The sequence below is a fragment of the Platichthys flesus genome, chromosome 9, assembly GCF_949316205.1.
Source record: "Platichthys flesus chromosome 9, fPlaFle2.1, whole genome shotgun sequence".
NCBI classification, from domain to species: Eukaryota; Metazoa; Chordata; class Actinopteri; order Pleuronectiformes; family Pleuronectidae; genus Platichthys; species Platichthys flesus.
The window spans coordinates 22,072,983-22,092,543 of record NC_084953.1 but is presented as its reverse complement, the minus strand read 5'-3'; the positions used below and the strand labels follow the sequence as shown (position 1 = coordinate 22,092,543).

Genomic DNA, 19,561 nt, shown 5'->3' with positions numbered 1-19,561 from the left:
AGTGTGCTGTAACATTAAAATGTTTAGATAAAGTGTTTGCCTCTGTGTGTGTTGACATGTAGATGAGATGAGCCGCAGTGTAAAGGACACATTCATCAGAGGGACCTCTTCTCATTAGCTGGAGGCTGAAACGGCTCAAAATGCCACATTCCACGATTAATGAGGCGTTTAGTGTGTGTGAGGAGCAGGAGAACGGAGCTGCTGGAGGCTGACAGCTCCGACAACCTGACAACACACCATGCTGTTTATGTGTTGATGTAACCTGAGAATAAACTTCTGAGTTAATCTGAGATACAAACATGAGAGTAAAACGGACATATAAACCTGAGGGTAAACCTAAGAGTTAAACCTACCAGTAAACCTCTGAATAAACCTGGGAATAAATCTCTGATACAAACCTGAGAGTTAACCTTTGAATAAACATGTCTGTAAACCTGAGCGTAAACATGGGAGTAAACCTGAGCGTAAACATGGGAGTAAGCCTGAAAGTAAACTTGAGCGTAAACCTGACAATAAACCTGTGAGTCAATCTGAGATAGCCTATATGAGAGTAAACCTGAGATCAAAATCTGTGAGTAAACCGGACATATAAACCTGAGGGTAAACCTGATAATACACCTGATAATAAACCTGTGAGTGAACCTGAGAATAAACCTGAGCATAAACCTGAGAATAAACCTGAGCATAAACCTGAGAATAAACCTGTGAGTAAACCTGAAAATAAACCTGAGAATAAACCTGAGAATAAACCTGAGATTAAACCTGATAATAAACCTGAGAGTAAACCTGAGAATAAAGCTGAAAATAAACCTGAGAGTAAACCTGAGAATAAACCTGACAGCAGACCTGATATTAAACCTGATAACAAACCTGAGAATAAACCTGAGAGTAAACCTGATAAAAAAAACTGAGAATAAACCTGAGAGTAAACCTGAGAATACACCTGAGAATAAATCTATGAGTAAACCTGAGAGTAAACCTGAGAGTAAATCTGTGAGCAAACCTGAGAATAAACCTGAGAGTAAAGCCCGTGATAATAAACCTGACAGTAAACGTAAATAAAACAACATCTGTTGCTCTTTAATATTGAAGAAATGGTTTCCTTCTGAGCGTTAGATGAGAAGATTGATACTGCTCACCCAAACATGAAGCCTTCATTCAAAGATGACAAATTATATTTTCATAACAATTAAGGAAGTATTCAAATCCTATACTTAAGTAGAAGTACAGAACTGTAAACGTTTTTAAGTAAAGTATAAACCTGAGAGTAAACCTGAGAGTAAACTTGAGAATAAACCTGAGAGTAAACCTGATAAAAAACCTGAGAATAAACCTGAGAGTAAACCTGATAAAAAACCTGAGAATAAACCTGAGAGTAAACTTGAGAATAAACCTGAGAGTAAACCTGATAAAAAACCTGAGAATAAACCTGAGAGTAAACCTGATAAAAAACCTGAGAATAAACCTGAGAGTAAACCTGAGAATAAACCTGAGAATAAATCTGTGAGTAAACCTGAGAGTAAACTTGAGAGTAAAGCCTGTGATAATAAACCTGACAGTAAACCTGATAACAAACCTGAGAATAAACCTGAGAATAAACCTGAGAATAAACCTGAGAATAAAGCTGAGAATAAACCTGAGAGTAAACCTGAGAATAAACCTGACAGTAAACCTGAGAATAAACCTGAGAATAAACCTGAGAGCAAACCTGAGAATAAACCTGAGAGTAAACCAGAGAGTAAAGCCCGTGATAATAAACCTGACAGTAAACCTCTGAGTCACTTCCAACGTCACAACAAACACGTCCCATCTCGCTCGCGCAGGTTATCTCTACAGCACAGGTCCGCGCGCGCGGCCGCCTCAGCCAATCAGCGCGCGGGCGGCGTGTTCCCAATTCACAATTTCCACTAAACATGCAGGCGCGTGCGGGGCCGTGTGGGCTGAGTCCCGTGCAGATTCAAGAGCGGGCGTCATTAAAAGAGCCGGGCACATCAGCAGGGAACAAACACACGCACACACCTCTACACTCTGCTCGGCACTGCGCACTGCGACCCGCGGACACCGGCGGACCCCAACGGACACCCGGCGACCTCATGGACATACTCTCCCCGAAGATCATGCAGCAGCCGCGGACACGGCGCGACAGCATTAAGGTAGCGCCGGTGCTGCAGGAGACTCACTCCACTCTCACTCCCTCTGACCTGCTACTCTTTCCTACCTGCGACCATTCAGCTGGGTTTGTTCCATAACAAGACAGACAAGTGTGGTCCCTGTTGTCTCCTGTGTAATGCTGTCCAGAGCGTCACTGTCTTTACCTTCACTCCTGGGACTAACCCACAACACTTTTCTACCTTTGGTCACTCAACACTGGTTTATTCTTAAATGAGTAGTAACTTTTCACAAATGATAACAGTGGAGTAACAAAAAGTGTTTTCACTCCTTTTTCCCTCTCGAGACAAAATGTTGTCCAGAGCGTCAGTGTCTTGTCTCTTCACTCCTGGGACATGTCTTTTTTTTACCCACAACACTTTTTCTTCCATTGATCGTGCAACTGGTTTAATTTTTAGATTGTTGAGATACTTTTTGCATTTCTGTCCACTGATGAGAACAGCAGAATGAGACAAAGACAAGCGCTTTCACCGATGTCTCCTGTGTAATGTTGTCCAGAGCTTCACTATCTTCCCTCTTCTCTCCTGGGACATGACTTCTTTTAACCCAGGCCACTTTTTTTTCCATTGATCAACAAGATAACATTTCAGAGATGTTTTCGTAGCTGTTCACTGATGATAACAGTGGAGTAACATAAATAGTGTTTTTACTCCTTTTTTAATCTTGAGACAAAACCTGAAACTATACTGTTGTATTGCTGTTCAATGTTGTCCAGAGCTTCACTGTCTTTACTCTTTACTCTTGGGACATGTCTCTCCTAAACCTGCAACACTTTTCTACCACTGATCATGCAATTATGGTTAATTTGTAGATTCTTGTTCCATAAGTGTATTGTCTCCTCTGTAATGTTGTAGATTTAATTTTAGAAAGTTGTTAATAGGGTTTATTCTAAAATGATTAGTTGCATAACTTCTCACTAAGGATGGCAGCAGCGTGAGACAAAGACAAGTGTTTTTACTATTGTCTCCTGTGTGATGTTGTCCAGAACTTCACTCTTCACTCCCGTCTTCTTTTAAACTGCTCCACCTTTCTACTATTGTTTATGCAAGCAGATTTAATTTTATACTTTCGCTGCACAAGTTTTCACTAATGATAACTGTGGAGTGACACAAAGACAAGTGATTTCAGTCTGTGCTTTTCTTCACCCGCTCAGAGAACCTGAGGGTATTTCCTGCTGTGTAATGTTGTCCAGAGCTACACCTTCGACAAACAGCCTGTCAGGCAAGAAGTCGAGGTTGCAAGAGTTAAAGAAGCCCAGTCTGAACTCATCTAAATCTAATTTAAAAGTAGTTTTAATCACTTTAATTTTTATAAAGTATCCATGAATTGTGGGTCACCAGTAGTGACTGTAAAACAAAGTTTTATCTTTGCCTTTCCGAATGAAGGAATGTTGCTTTTACCTCAAACAGCTCACGGCAGTTTAGTTATTTTACTACTCTAAGGTTTCAAGGTGCTTTACTCAATAAACTAAACTTTTAAATGTACATTTATGTTTAAATATCACCTTCACATTTCCAGGCCTGTGATTATAATTTTCACAATAAAAAATCTGATGATTATTTATTATTATGATTCAAAAACAGGTGGAAGAAAAATTAACCCATCAGCACGGTTGAAGCCAAGGGGACATTAAAAAAATCATATTGTTACAGTAATGTTAGCAACAATAAAATATTTGCTGCTTTTTTGGTTAAAAAATAACAAAATATAATAACAAAATAATAATAAAAAATTTCATCCGAGTAGTTAATAAATGTCCTACTAATCGCCTTATCGTTGCTGATAGAATTCCCTGCAGAATAATGGAAAACGAAGACAGTTTTGTTCTTCTATGATTAAATACTTAATTCAATTTAGGTTAACTTCCTGCTCTTCCCGTTCTAAAATGAGATGTCTCACTGAGCAGAGGGAAAAGAGAAATGTAGCTGCGCTCTGTGCCAAGAGGAGCAGTTGTACCTCAGTGGCAATAATGGGAGCGAAACAGTTTGTTCCAGACGTGTGAGTAATAATGAGAAAAAACTCCCCGACGCACGCAAGTTGGTTGCTTTCAAAACTCTCTTTGAGAAATGACTTGTTCACTTCTTTGTGTGAATGAAGTGTGACTAATACACCTACGCTCTGCCAGTCCGGGGGAGGCCGTGAATGAAATAACATCTTAAGCAACTTCTACGTTTCCACAGGGTCTAGGTTTATTTGAAAAATATTTAGCGTGTTTACCTTGTGCGTTCCACGACTGCAGGGTCCGGCTACTGCAAATCTTGTCCATCATGACCATCGTTTAGAGTTTAACCCCCCCCCCCCCTTTGCTGAAACCAAGATGTACAAATAAAGCTAGGATGGAGGGCGGAGGACAGTGATACAGTATGGCTCATCCCATAGGCATCGTCACATCATTCACTTAGAGAACTCAGTGAACTTTAGCCCTTCTCAGTTATGGTAAAGGGAGTAGCTCAGAATAAGCAGACCGAGCAGCAGGTAATGTGTCACTGAGGTATTTCTGCAAGTGTTCCCTGCTGCAGCGGGGAGCCGAGCTAACACCAGAGCTCCTGCCCCTGTGTCTCGCAGTTACAACAAAAGAGGTACAAAGTTGGCAGAGTTCCTCTTCACATAAGACCTAATCACTTTGCACTCATCAGAGCCAGCCCCTCAACAATGGTTTCAAAGGGAGAAATCCTATCCATCCATCTTTTTCCTGACACCAGTACATGTTGTACAGCGCTTACCGCTATTAGCTCAGGTTCACCAGGACATCAGGTTTTTTTTTTTCACAGCTTAGAATTTATCTACTGTGGACTACACCTAGTCTGGCCTGCACCCGCTGTACCCCATCAACTTCTCTTTAAGGATATCTGTCAAAGCCCGAGCCAAGTTTCTGCTCAGGGGCACATACTATCCACATCCTGGACACTTCCCTCCACACCTCAGTGCCACTGGGCATGCGTCTCATGACTGTGGCTGTCTCATTGAGTTCAGGGAGACATATTATACTCATATACTGGCTCATAAATTTAATTTGGGTCATTACTCGAAAAGGTTCACATACTCTAATATTGAGATAACATTTCACTGTTCTCATACTGTCCATTGCTGCAGCTTTTCTTTTCAGCCCCTGTCTGAAACACTTGGCATTAGCGCCTGTCTCTTTAAGGCCCCCCCACCGATATATCCCAATCTGCTCTGCTGTGGTTGGTCAACCACTTCCAGGGCTAATTCACCTAGCCTCACCTTGAGCCTAGCCAAAACAACAGTCACGAGATATATGCAGTTGGAAGACGATCAAATGTACAGTTTGCCCTTATGTACATTAGAATGTGTAATTATGTTAACTAGTTGTGTCGTAGTGCTAATTAAATAATAAACAATTATTTTGATTCACCTGGAGCGTGGTGGAGTATTGCAATATGAGATTATGGAACATATTTGTGTCTCAATTGCCATCATGTCTTCAGATACGTGACATCCTAAATCTCTGCATGAAAGTGAATATGAACTTACTATTGGTGAAAATCGACAGAAGCCCTCCTTTGTTCATGAGGCTATTGTGCAGCAAATCGGTTTAATGTCTGTTTCACAATGAGGGAGGCGATTCTGCGGCTTTCGTCTCTCAACTATCCTGCCAGACTTCATTCAAGTAGCTTTTCCCTTTATTTCACTTCTTTAACCAAATGGGTCAGACATTTTTAACAAGACAAGGGAAAAAGAAAAATGTCCTCTTTGAAATCTGTGGCTATGTAGCGCCATAGCCACAACACGTGCCCCTGAAATAAAAGCATTCAAGAGTCAAGTGTGAACTTCCCTCAATTCTTCCTCTCTCAGCAGGGTTGAGGGCTTGGACAATAACCGCCAGGCAGACGGAGCGATCAGTGTTCAGAAAGGATAAATATGTACATAAACCAGGAAGAGTCCAACAGGCACGTTTCCTGCTTTCGAACATCAAATAGGCATAAATCACGTGTATGAGCGCTGTGGATAAATCCTGTTTTTTCAGTGTGACACAGTGATGACACATCGCAGCATTCAGCACCATTTTTATCTCGCTCTCTTTTCTTACAGCTTGTTATGGTCTATAAATAATGATGGGCTGCAAGAAAAGTTTTTTTTTATCTTTTCCTAGGCTTAGAGGTGAATGTTTAATGGGTGATGGATGATGTGTTGACTTTACAGAGTTGAAGGCAAATTGTCTGAAAGCCAAAGTTGTGTCTCAACCAAGGCCTTGTCAGCAATATAAATATCAATCCAACTTTGTTGAAGCCTAACCTGGATTTTAACTTGACCCGAGGTTAATACCTTATAAAGTAACAGTCAAGGCTGCTACCCTTTAGTTTTAATCTATATAAATTACAAACAAAATACGCTTCTTGCTTGGCCAAGCAAAGAGCTCCTGACAAATCTTTTTAATAATTTAAGACTATTTGATTAAAAGAATGAGGAGGAAAGCATAAAAGCGTCTTTTGTGTGTGCTAACAAACCGTAAAGCCGAGCTTTAATAGGAGAATTAACTGTTCTGAGTTGAACTCATAGTTTATTCCCCCTCAGCGAACCTGTCAGGCAGTAAACAAACTGAAAGCTTGAATTTATCACTGTTTTCATAACAAATTCACTCCTAATCTTAACGCGTATCTTCAGCGTCACTTGCCATTCATGGCCCCCCAAGCGAATAGAGCCATGTACAGAGGAGTCATATGAGTTCCTGCGAAAGCCTCCTGACACAAAGACAGGCGAGTGGCTCTCTCGGATGACTGGGAGTTCATCCAGCGGGTGACTCCGATCTTTCCACATCTCCTGTGTGTGAAGAGACGAGACCATGAGACCACATCGCACAGCCGGTTGGAGACACGTTACACTATCAGCTCAAACAGTAATTGGTTGTGATCGGTTCCAAAATAATCACTGAATTGCTTGTTTCATTACTGGTTTGGAGAAATCGCTCCTGAGACCATTCCATTTACTCACGTATTCAACGTAAATACAACAACAACATCTGTTGCTCTTTAATTTTGAAGAAATGGTTTCCTTCTGAGCTTTAGATGAGAAGATTGATACCACTCACCCAAACATGAAGCCTTCATTCAAAGATGAAAAATTATATTTTCATAACAATTAAGGAAGTAGTCAAATCCTATACTTAAGTAGAAGTACCAAACTGTAAAAGTTTTTAAGTAAAGTATAACCATTAAATATTGTCATGAATTTGAACCCAAGATTTTTCTGTTTCTGGTTGACGTGGATCTCTTCTGATCATTTTCAGGATTGATCAATTTGCTTTTTATTTTCTCGATTAAATAATTTTTTCTTTCTGGTGACAAATGCTGTCAAAAGGAGCTCTGAACCATTATCAGACTTCGCCCATAAGGTGTTGACTGCAGTTCACTTATTGGCCTGTAGTGTGGTTGATAACAAGGGATTTCAAAGTGTAAAGTTTGAATGATAATGTGTTCGATGGCTGTGAACTAAAGTTTCCAGCTGTGTTTCTGTCGAGGGAAGATGTCTTCAATGTGTTGAACATTAATGTACAATATTATCTTCATGATTCATGACTTTCAAATGGACGAATGCTTCAGAGTCTTTGTTTTCTCCTCTTTACAGATCTCCTCACTGCATTTTAATGTTGCTTCTCTAATGTTAAGGGATCCGCTGGATTGGGTGAACTAAATGTCATCTGGATGTTTGCCAGGGTTTGTAAAGCACCAGCCACATATGGGATGCTGGTGCGGCTTCTCTGAATTGATCGATGTGTCTTAAAACCATTTAAACCTCTTAGGAGGAATATGCTTTAGGTTATGTTTTAGTTTAGGTTTTATGTTTGAGTCGGTTGGGTTTCCAAGTGAGTCCAGCCAGATGTCTCCTGCAGCTGAAAAACAATACACTTGACATTTATGACCATAACCTATTTTAGCTCTTATTCCATCACTATTAGAGGGTTTAGTCAGTGCATGCAGGAGCATCTTATTGGCCTCTACCATTTTTCATAGGGTTGTCTGTTATTAGACTTATTGACTGTATGCTCGACTACAAGAAGCCACTGTCAGATTTCTGTTCTGTGTCTTTCCTAGCTGTTTGTCCTGTGTCACGGCCTCCTGCAATTCTCTCAGCTGCTGTACAGCTCGTACTTCAAGAGCACCATCACCACCATTGAGAGACGCTATGGCCTCAGCAGCTACTCCTCTGGAACCATTTCCTCTCTCCACGAGGTAGGAGCCAACAACAACATACCCTCACACAGTTTGAGATCACGATAGCTTTATTTCAAGGATGCCGATGACAAAGGAGGAATTGCAGAATAAGCGACATGTCAAAATTATACTTCCCCACAATTCAAGCAGGACGCACCGAAGGAAGTATTTTGGAACATTTTTATTGCAGATACTGGGGTCAGGAGTAATGAAAGAATGTTCTGTACATGCTTGTCGTAAAGCATACGGAATTTTTGGTGCTCAAGTGGGATTTTAATGTTTTCCAGTTTTTTGTAGGTTTCGAGTATCCATAGCCACAGGTCGCTAGTCACTACCTAAATCACTATGTTTACAGTTAGCCATTCATAGTTCCCTTGCAGCTCCGAACCTGCCAGGATTTGGCTGCACTCAGACTTTCTGGGTCATACATCAAATTTGAATGACTGATTGTATGATAATGTATCAAAACTCAAACCAAACAAGGACTGTTCATTTCTGTTTTTACTCATACAATTAATATTGAAAAAATAGAAAACCAAGATTTTACAATTGTAGCAACAGAGAGCTTATTAGCATCTTTGATATTTAGGTTTTATTGCTCACAACTAAGCTGTTTTCATTCACAAACTTTTGTGAGCATGGAACATTCATTGTCAACATGATCAGATTGGAATCTATCTGATTAGTACGACTTAAACCAGCCAAATATTAATTCAGTGATAATGTTTGCCAATCATATCCAACTATATCAAAATTAAATCTACTTATGCTCACAGGACGATATGGTAGTTATTTGCTTTTACAAATCAGTATGATAGAGGGCTGTTACCAGGTTAGATTCTCATTTGCAGCTCTTTGGCCCTGGGAGGTTCGTCAGATCGACAAATCCTGTTGAGTTCAATGAGTTGTTGACTGGTCAGGCGGCACGCTTCCTGTTATCCTTTCAGTTCCAGCTCAGTTCCCATCGCAAAAAATAGCTTTTCCTTTTGCTGTCCCTTGAGTCCAGCTCAAGGATAAGACTACCATTCAGTTTGATCTTCAGCTACAGCTCAAAAGCAGGATTAGTCAAGCCATGTTTTACAAGAAACTCATCTCCATCTGCTCTGCTAACTACTTGCCAGCCAATGCTGCGTGTACTTGGCAAGCTGGACGGAGATCAGTGCAGGCTTTGTTTTTACGATGATAATAGACATTTGATTGGTGAGAAGCCTTCCTTTTTATGGATGATTGATCCTTCAGGTTCGAGCTCAGTCAAAACTGGCGCCAATCTGAACCATAACCTTTTTTTCTTCAAGAAAAGCCAGGCGAAGATGTCTTAAATCCCTTTAAGCAATAATGGCCTTTCAGCACATCATCATTTACCACACATTAACGGCACATTGTGGTGCACCATGCACTCACTTCATCAGCTTAAGACGGAAATCAAACAATGGAATGTTTTGATAAAAGAGGGAAATGGTAAAACTCAGAGGGAATAATCCAGTTTGTCTTCTTCATGAGTATAAATGTATGGGGTGGCTGGAGGGGAACTGCACTAAGTTTGGATTACTGTGCAGCTGGTCCTTCCCGTATTTGGTGTGAAAGTTTCATCAAAGTGTGAATTTAGAATCATCGATCCTGTTTGAAACCTGTGTCTGTCTCTTAGATCAGTAACAGTGTGCTGATCGTGTTCGTGAGCTACTTCGGAAATCGGGTCCACCGTCCTCGTGTCATCGGAGTCGGAGGATTACTGATGGCCGTCAGCGCCATGATCCTGACCTTACCTCACTTCGTGTCCCAGCGCTACGAATTTGGCTCAGTTTTAAACAGTAAGACACAGCCCCAATGCAAACCCACAGTGCTTCTCTGTTTCCTCTGGCACTGCTATGACAGCTAATGTGACTCAGTCCAGAGCAGGGGACTCATAAATGTACAAATATGTCGGGGCAATTTATGAGACTTTACTTAAGGGCTTGTCTAGAACGCTGCAGCACTTCTCAGGAAAGTAGTCAGCAGGGGGCGGGAAAAGTTTCTGGCGTTTTGCCCGCTGATGTATTTAGATTCATGCTGCTGGTCTGCAGCTGAACTTCAGCATAAATCTCAAGGAAATTAATAATTTCTATGCACCCGTTGCAAACTGAGGAGATTAGAATTACCCCCGCATTTTCATTTGTAATAACAATCTCCCTTTTCCTTTATTCATTTGGCCCCCAGTACCTTGGCAACGCAGAATGTTTTACTGAGGAGTCAGGGAAGCTTCAGGAAATTAAAATAGCTGGACATCTGCATCTACTGCTGTGTCACTAACTATCTCTGTGTTTTGTTTTCCCCCTGTCCCTGTGTGACCACCTGCCGGGATCCAGATCGCCAGGACATTTGCAACCTGCAGCAGAATTCGAGCGCTGTGGAGTCTTGCGGCCGTGACGAGAGCAGGCGTCTGACCGACACCAACAACCTGTGGCTGCTCATGGCCACTGCTCAGCTGTTGTTTGGTGTTGGCTCGGTGCCCATCCAGCCCTTTGGGATTTCTTACATCGATGATTTTGCAGGACCTGGCAACTCCCCTATTTACATAGGTGAATGGCCTGTAGTTGTTTTAAATGATAACGACACAATCCGACGTCTATTATACTGGGGAATGCTGAAATTTTATAAGCTCTTTAATCTGAAGTGTAAATATTTTTTATTTTAGACTATTAGAATTGTAAAGGTTTAATTGAAATCCAAGCAGTACTCTTTTATTGTGGGTTTGTGTTTTCACATGCATCATAGCAAAACTGATAGACAGTAAGTCTTTTGTTTTGACGTAGATGAAATTAGACTTTTGAATGGTGGTATTTTTTTTCTATTTTCTTATGCAAAAGTAAAACAAAAATTTTGTATTTAAAAAAACAGGAGACACTGTAAGGGCTGTGTGCATAGTGGTCTGCCAGTAAAATTGGTAGAATCAAGTTTTAGAGAGAGAGACAAAATAATTAAATTCATTTCAATTATTTTTATTCGATATTCGATAACATAAAAGCCTTAATCTATACAAAATGTTAATAATGTTAAATGTTAATGTTAAAATAACAAATTGACAATTCTAGGCTCAAGATTTGGTCAGAAAATCCCTCGGCAGTATTGAAGAAACTCACAGTCCTTCCTATCATTCACAGCCATCCTGTTTTCTGTATCTGTGTTTGGGCCTGCCCTTGGTTACCTGCTGGGCTCCGTCATCCTGCGGATCTATGTGGATGTGGACAGTCTGGGTTTCGGTAATGATGCTGTCTTTAAAGGCCTCATGTTATTTTACAGACAGGTTAAAGCAGCATAGATGCTTCACTGTTGTGTCTGGTGTCTCCTGCAGGGGCCGACAACGAGCTGTCACCGGGTGATCCTCGCTGGGTCGGGGCCTGGTGGATTGGCCTGCTCATCACCGCCGGCTGCCTCGTTCTCACATCCATCCCCTACTTCTTCTTCCCTCGTAGAATGCCTTCAGAGGACAACGTAAGTCATACACAGGTCTTTAGTTCAATTCATGTTTAATGAAAAAATATTAAAAGGATTTATCTTTGGTTTATATAAAGGTGTTAGCCTTCCCTGCCGCTATAAAATGTAAAATTGTAAGATTCAGTGTGTTAAGACCCTCATGTTTTACTGACACCTACAGGCTGAGCATCAGTATTGCAAGTTGACTTTACCTCTAGCTTTCGTGACTATGTTGAAGAGACAACATGTAACTCAGTATTGTAATAGTAGTTATAACATGTAACAATTTAACTCTCAGAATTTAGTTTTGTATTTATTTATTTATGACTAGTGAAATATTTCTGTGTGTATCAGTTCTAAAAAGAACATTAAGATAAGATTAGTCTGTTGCTCTACAGGGATTTTATCTTTCTCACATTCCTGCCTTGTCCAGGACTTGACCTGGTAAAAATGTTTAAAAGATAAGAGTCTAATTTCCCCCGTTTAATAAATCTCATTATCAGCAAGTGAACATTATGACTTCATAAGCAAGAACACGCACTACCACACATTCCATAGAACATACGATGTAAGTAATGGTGGGTTTGGAATATACATAAAACAGATTGTTGACTATAACACCTGTAGAATAATCCACCCTGAATAAACAAATATAAATATCATATTCATGTTAGTCCATTGTGTACATCACAAATTAGTTTTTCATAGAAATTAATAACACTTGATGGTTGACTAAACAAAATAGCTGAATGGTTCAATAGTTATAATATATAATATATTATTTAAACTAAAAAAGAAGAGTTTAAATAATATACTACCTAAAATGAAGGGATTAAAGGTGGCAAAACCTAAATAATAGGTACAGATACTTAGTTAAACAAACTTTAAATTGGTTTATATGCATTTAAATTGATTTATCAACCTTAAATTCGATTAAGATGTAAAAAGGTTTTATAGATGCAACAAACTAATATATATAAAATAGTTAACTTTATGTAATGGCCAAACAGCTAAAATAAAAAAAAAAAATAGCTGTCACTCTACCAGCCGAAGTATGGATGCCAGAGTGAACACATTACATATCTAAAAGTAAAGTATTATGATACAGTCTTATAACATTCATCCTAGTTCCACTGAAGCTGTTTGGTGGCGTCGATCAAAGGCTACTTGAGGTCCAGTGCATCTGATAAAAAGTTTTTTTGGTAAAATCTAAATGTTTACCTTCCTTTCAAGCTTACATTGAAAGCCATTTAATAAAGAAGCCTCACTTTTCGGAATGATGAGCCACGGAAGAAATCTCCAGGGAGACGAAATCTCTGCAGAAATCTTTCATTATGTCTTGGAGGATTTTGAAAGCCGTGACACCACGGGGCCTTTACTCAGAACTGTCAGTTCAGTCTATCAGTCCCATATTACATTAAAGCAGTAAAAAAGAGACAGAGGCCTATATTGTATGAGACAATGGCATGAAGGGAAAAAAGGTAGTGGAAAGTAAGGTTATGTATCATACCCCATGTTCATTACATGCCAACTGAATGATGAACAATAAACACTTAATGTTGTGATTATGCACACACACATGCGCAACGTAACAAATCCTGAATTTCATTTTCCAGGTGATTGGAAGGGAAAATGACATAAATGGTGACTTCAAGAAGAAGCCAGATGTCTCTTTATTTGATTTCCTGAAAAGTAAGTTTATTATTATATTAGCAGAGGAAAAAGTTTCAAATTAGATTCATATGATAACTTAACATCATTTTCTTTTGTCAACGTGTTCTCTAATAAATACACAGGCAGAGACGTTTTGCTGATCAGTGTGTCTGTGTGTGATTATGTCTCATCAGTGTTTCCCAGAATGTTCATCCACCTCCTGTTGAGTCCCCTCTTCCTGATGCTGGTCCTGGCCCAGTGCTGCTTCTCCTCAGTGATTGCGGGTCTCTCGACGTTCCTCAACAAATTTCTGGAGCGGCAGTACAGCACGTCGGCCTCTTACGGCAGCTTGCTCGTAGGTAGGTACTGTAACGATGGCGCTCCAGGAGCAGAGCGCACAATAGATCACAATCATCAGCTGGCTGCTAAATAATTCAAGTCATAATGTACGTCAGTGTTCATATTAAACCTTTCTTATGAACTGTCTGGAGGAGAAATGAAACAGCCGGTTAAAATAATTTAATGGGAGCTCTGGAGTGTATCAGCCCACTTGCTCTATGGCTTCTTTCTAAAGAGTATATTAGGCTGTCATCTTCTCTAACATTACATTTTTATTTGGATTTGTGTGTTGCAGCCATTCATTTATTTCCAGGCTACTATTGTGTCATGTTTCAGCTTACAAATGAAGTGAAATATCACATGATGGTTGCATATCTCCTCTGAAACTCTTTAGTAGACAATAAATTCTTGTTCTTTACTTGGAGATACTGTAACTCGGCTGTTCATGGTTCCCAGGTGCTGTGAATCTGCCAGCAGTAGCAGTCGGGATGCTGATTGGCGGACTCATCATGAAGAAAGCGGGTCTTTCTCTGAAGACAATCCCACGCTTCTCTGTGGTCATGCTGACCATGTCCACCCTCATCTGTATCCCTCTGTTCTTCATGGGCTGTCCCACCCAGAATGTCTCCGGGGTCAATCACTTTCAGAACGAACAGTCCGGGTGGGTGTGAACATTGATTCTCAAAGGTTTGGTCAATCTGTTTTGGTTACATTTTATTGTATGTTTCTGTTTAACTTACTATGAATGACATACAAACCCAAATGCAATGAAATCAAGATGCAGTCTTGAAAAGCCGCCAAAATAATCCTGCTCTGTTTCCCGAATGGCAATACTATAGTTGGTCAAAACTAGTGCACAGATCAACATGAAACTGAGTGGATGTTTGCAGTATGGGGCAGGGAAAAATCTCAGATCCAGGAATTATCTTTTAACTTTTTAATTATTGCGATGCTTTCAATTACATTTTCAAATTTTTCGCCATCCAATTCATGGATCTTGATGGAAAAAATTTGCCATGTTTTAAGGACTAATATTTATAAATTTGTACAATTAGGTGCAGATAAAAAAAAAATCCAGATGTAGTGAATTAAATGTGGTTTCATAAGGGGTCATGCAGGACATTTTTTTTACCCCATAAGAGCCACTTTTCAAGTCCTATAATTTAATCCTTGCTTACTTGTGATACTTGAAAAGTCAATTCAATTATCCAATGAGAGGATGTTTTTATTTTTTATTTATTTTGCACTGGCGGGGACAGAAACCGGGAGTCTAATGTTCAGAAGACAAATCTAATCTAAATAAGCAGACATTGAACATTAATACATTTTATTGCCAAAATGCAACTTGTGTCCTTGATGCTGTACAAACCTATTGAATCCTAGAAAGTGAAAGTAGGTCACCGACATCCTCCACTAGAAAATGCATAAAAAATATGTTTTTCCTCTTTAAGCAAATGGCCTGAACTCAGTTTAATGTGTTAAAAATCAAAGCATTTAATCCTCTGGGATTTTTATGTCAGCATGTCATGGTGATATGTCTTTTATTAACATGACATGTCTTTTTTGGCCCTACTCGACCAGCAAACTAAAAAATGGGGATGTGAAATACGTGGATAGATGGGGAATGTGCAGCACAATCAATATTCAGGTTCAAACCTCAGAACTTAATGGTCTATTTGAACCGGAGTTGACATTTAAATTGGCTCCAACAGATGATCTTCATTGTTTATTTGACAACTTGCCTGCCAGAGGACATTAAAGTTTTCTAAGTACTCGGTCGTTAGCTCTTAACGTCAGTCCCAAGTACCTGATTTATTTTGACAGTCTCTCTCTGCCCTTCTCAGGCCACTCTCCACCTGTAACTCCGACTGCTCCTGTCCTGCCAACGCATTCAACCCTGTGTGTGGGTCTGACGGTATCGAGTACATCTCTCCTTGTCACGCAGGCTGCACCAACTTCACAAAAGAGCCCAGCAACAGCCTCAGGGTTCAGGTCAGTGGCTCCTTTGAACACCTGCTCATGGTTTTCTCCCTCAGTAAATACCTGCAGGTTAGGCTCTGGTACATTGATAAATGTTACATCAGCACACAATGATCAGATGTTTGTGCTGTAAAAATAAAATAACGCCTTTAGTTTAAACTTGGGAAAATGTGTATAGCCCTTAAATGAGATCATACAACAGGCTCAAATCATCTGTTAAATCATATGACGCACAGAGTAATCATGTTAGATTGGAATGTTAGATAAAGTATGTTTATTCCAAGGAAAAAACTGAAGGTCCAAGAGGAGAGAATTTGTTTTTACAACAGGGTGCACAAAACTCGTATAATTGACTTCTATAAACTTCCATAATTTCCTCAGTGTGTGATGAAGGAACAAGCATTTGGTTCCTGTCCCAGCACAGGATCTGTGAATTAGCCTGTAAGGTTGTAATTAACATTTAACTGTGTGCTGGTGCACGGAGAGAACACATACTGCAAATACAATGCCATTAAGACAGACAGACTCTTTGTTGGGATTAGAGTTTTCTTTTAAATCGCTCTTATTCTAGTTTCAAGTTGATACTATGAAGGAAAAAAATTAATCTAACTATTCGTCACATTATTATCTCTATTTAGTCTTTACCCTAAAAGTAACATTTATTTATTACAATTTAACATGGAAAACAGGAAAAAATTGTGTCAAAGCTAATAAGTCATGATATAATATAATAAAGAAATAGCAGAGCTCCTCATAATAAAGAAAGAATTTTTTTTTAATTATATTGTATAAATAATAAATCAAATTTGTGCAGCTTCCCATAAATGCGCCACCACGTCTTTTTTAAAGTACTTAATTTTGTATGGTTGTAAACTTTAGACAGTCACCCTTTGTGGGGGAAATATATGTATATAAAGTTTTAAAGTATATATAATTAGCATTCAGTCATATTGTGGAGTAGCTGTTTTATGAAAGCTCCACATTAACACAGAGAAAACCCATTCATTTAAAAGTTTCAAATTAAGCAGATACACTTTATTCATTCCTAATGGATGGGAAGAGTATTACAGTATATGTAAAGTGTTTCCTTTGTACAGATACGAAGATGAGTATTGTCTTTGCTTTCTTTCGTGATGCAGCTGTACACCGACTGCAGGTGTATATCTGAGAAACAGAGTCAGGCCCGTCCGACTGCCTGCTCCAACAGCTGCCCTCATTTACTTCTCCCCGTCATCCTTGTCATCTCTCTGGCGTCACTCATCGCCTGCTTCACGCACAACCCCATGTACATGATGCTGCTTAGGTAATAAGCAGTTATTACACTTTACTGTACACACATGAACATCTGGTAAATATATACGATATGTTAAAAAATAAGTTTAAAGTTTCTAGTATTGATTTAACAGATGTTTAAAATACAATCTGCTTCCCTCCTGTTCAGACTTTTACGAGTGATTTTATGGACTTCCTATTTCAATCTAGTTGCCTACCAATACAGTATGTGGCAGCAAAGATGTATTATCTTCTTTTGTTTTTAATCGTCTTTCTGTTAAATTTATCCAAATCTGATTTCACATCTTTCTCCCCAGCCTTCGGTCATGTTTTATATTCAGATTCGGAGAAACCATGAGCTACTCTTTTCTGTCAGGCGACTCTCAAAAGTCAACAGCCAAAGTTAAATAGAACAACACTCCTCCAAGGCCTTGTCGTTTTTGCATAAACAAACCATCCAATAAACAAATGGAATGGTTAAAGTAAATCAACATATTGTAGGCCCTCAATGAAGAAGAATTAAGAATGAACGTAAAACAAACAGACTGTCACACAAGCTGGGAAGATTAATTCCAGAAAAGTTTACAAAGTTGCTCCGAAAGATTCTTTCTGTGATTTTAAACAAATTATGTGCATCAGTGGGATTTTAATACAGGACTGACAGAAATGCCCACACATCATTGTCATATATGTCCAGTGAGTAGAAAATGGTAGAAGATGCTGGTATTGACTTTTTCATTTATTTTCATGTTCATTTCAGATCTGTTCCCTCTGAAGAGAAGTCATTTGCTATAGGAATCCAGTTTTTACTCATGAGGGTATTAGGTAAGTCAGGATGCCAGTATTCTATTTGGTAAAATTATCAAATCAATATCTTATAATTGTATTAGGATATAAAGTATCCCATATATAATATATATATATTTTTAAACTATAAATAAATTGTATGAAACGTATAAATCAATACATTTTGCAATAATTTGCGAAATATTTTCAAACTCAACTCACTGTGATATTATTTAATAATTGTTGTTTTTATTTTATTTTATTGTAATTTTGTATTTACTTATATAATTAAATATTCCATTATCAAAATTATCATAACATTTAAAAAATTACATTTTTCATTAAATATAAATAAACTCAGATTCAGATAAGAATAAGTTAACAGTTCATAATAAAAATAGAGCTAATTTTCTATAATACTGCATTTAACAAAGATTCTCTAGATTGTAGGAGATTGAATATGTTTGCACTCTCTCCCCTCCTCCCTCAGCCTGGCTGCCTGCCCCTGCTCTCTTCGGGATGGCCATTGATTCGTCCTGTATCTGGTGGAAGCAGGTGTGCGGGAAGAAGTTTAGCTGTGGTTACTATGACAACAACATCTTGAGGAACCGGTATGAGAACTCATCACCTATCGTACAATCACACAGATATCACACGCACATATGCAGTAGAGGTGCAGCACTGCTGACACTCACTTGTCTTTGTCGGACCCCTGCAGATACCTGGGCCTGCAGGTGGGTTATAAGGTGATGGGCATCGTGCTGCTGATGATGCTGGGGTGGAAGGTGCATCGGACCCAGGAGTACAGTCTGGAGAAGAGGCCCGAAGGACTCCTGTGACGCCGCTGAGCCAGTGTGTTGACGGAAGCCTCACTGTTTCTTAAAGCTTGGCTATGGTGTTGTCAGCGGGATGAAGCCACAAGCCAAGAGAGGCCTGGACTTATCTGGATATCTGTAGGCCCACTTCACTACGTGGTGCGTCACTGTTTGAAGAAAATGTTTCAAAACAGGATCACTTTATGGATGCTTTAAAGCGTCTGATAGGAATTGCTTTGTCAATATGACCCACTCATTACACGAGAAGACAGAGGAAATCAATCGCCTCTCTTGTATGGTACCTCACAACATTTGACATGTAACAGTCTGACCAATGATAAAACAGCAGATCATCTTTGTATATTACTTGTTCCTATGAGGTCGGACTCTATGCAGGTTCCTCTTTGCAATGGGAACATACTCTGTAACTAATTACCTGTATAGCTTAATATTTAAGTTTATTTTTTAAGATGTTTGTCTCAAACTTAGTCATCTGTGATAACTTCAATAGTCATTTCATGTAACCTCATATATATATAACGCTAGATTTTAATCCAATACTAATGACATGATATTATTAAATATGCTGTAACTCATAAAATTGAATTAACCATGCACATTATCTACTGGTGTAGTCATATGGATGTTATTACAGTGGAGTGCATAGACGTGTAGGCCTCGCTGGCTAATAAAAATAATATACTCTATAATTAATCAGGTATGGGTGATTCTTTATTTTTTCATCTTTCAGGCTGGAGAATGAACCCAGCAGAGTGAGCAACCCCAATTCACTCAGACTAACTGCTTTTCAGTTAGATATGATGTTTTTATTCATTTCAAATGAGTTCAGTTTTGCTCCACTAATTACTGATATCAGTTCAAATGGGACCTGTATTTTTATATTCTCTTGTGACTCTGGCTTGT

At 39.1% G+C, this 19,561-nt stretch overlaps 1 protein-coding gene across 1 annotated transcript; it reads left to right on the top strand.

The window, feature by feature from the left end:
- The first annotated feature begins 1,898 nt into the window (after positions 1–1,898).
- On the top strand, positions 1,899–19,347 carry slco2a1 (solute carrier organic anion transporter family, member 2A1). The gene is made up of 14 exons (XM_062395565.1): positions 1,899–2,153; positions 8,223–8,360; positions 9,988–10,150; positions 10,685–10,897; positions 11,480–11,578; positions 11,671–11,810; positions 13,409–13,484; positions 13,640–13,804; positions 14,241–14,445; positions 15,629–15,776; positions 16,904–17,067; positions 17,797–17,861; positions 18,313–18,433; positions 18,541–19,347. The coding sequence occupies exons 1-14, from the start codon at positions 1,914–1,916 to the stop codon at positions 18,659–18,661; spliced, it is 2,058 nt and encodes a 685-aa protein (XP_062251549.1). The 5' UTR covers positions 1,899–1,913; the 3' UTR covers positions 18,662–19,347.
- The last annotated feature ends 214 nt before the right edge of the window (positions 19,348–19,561 follow it).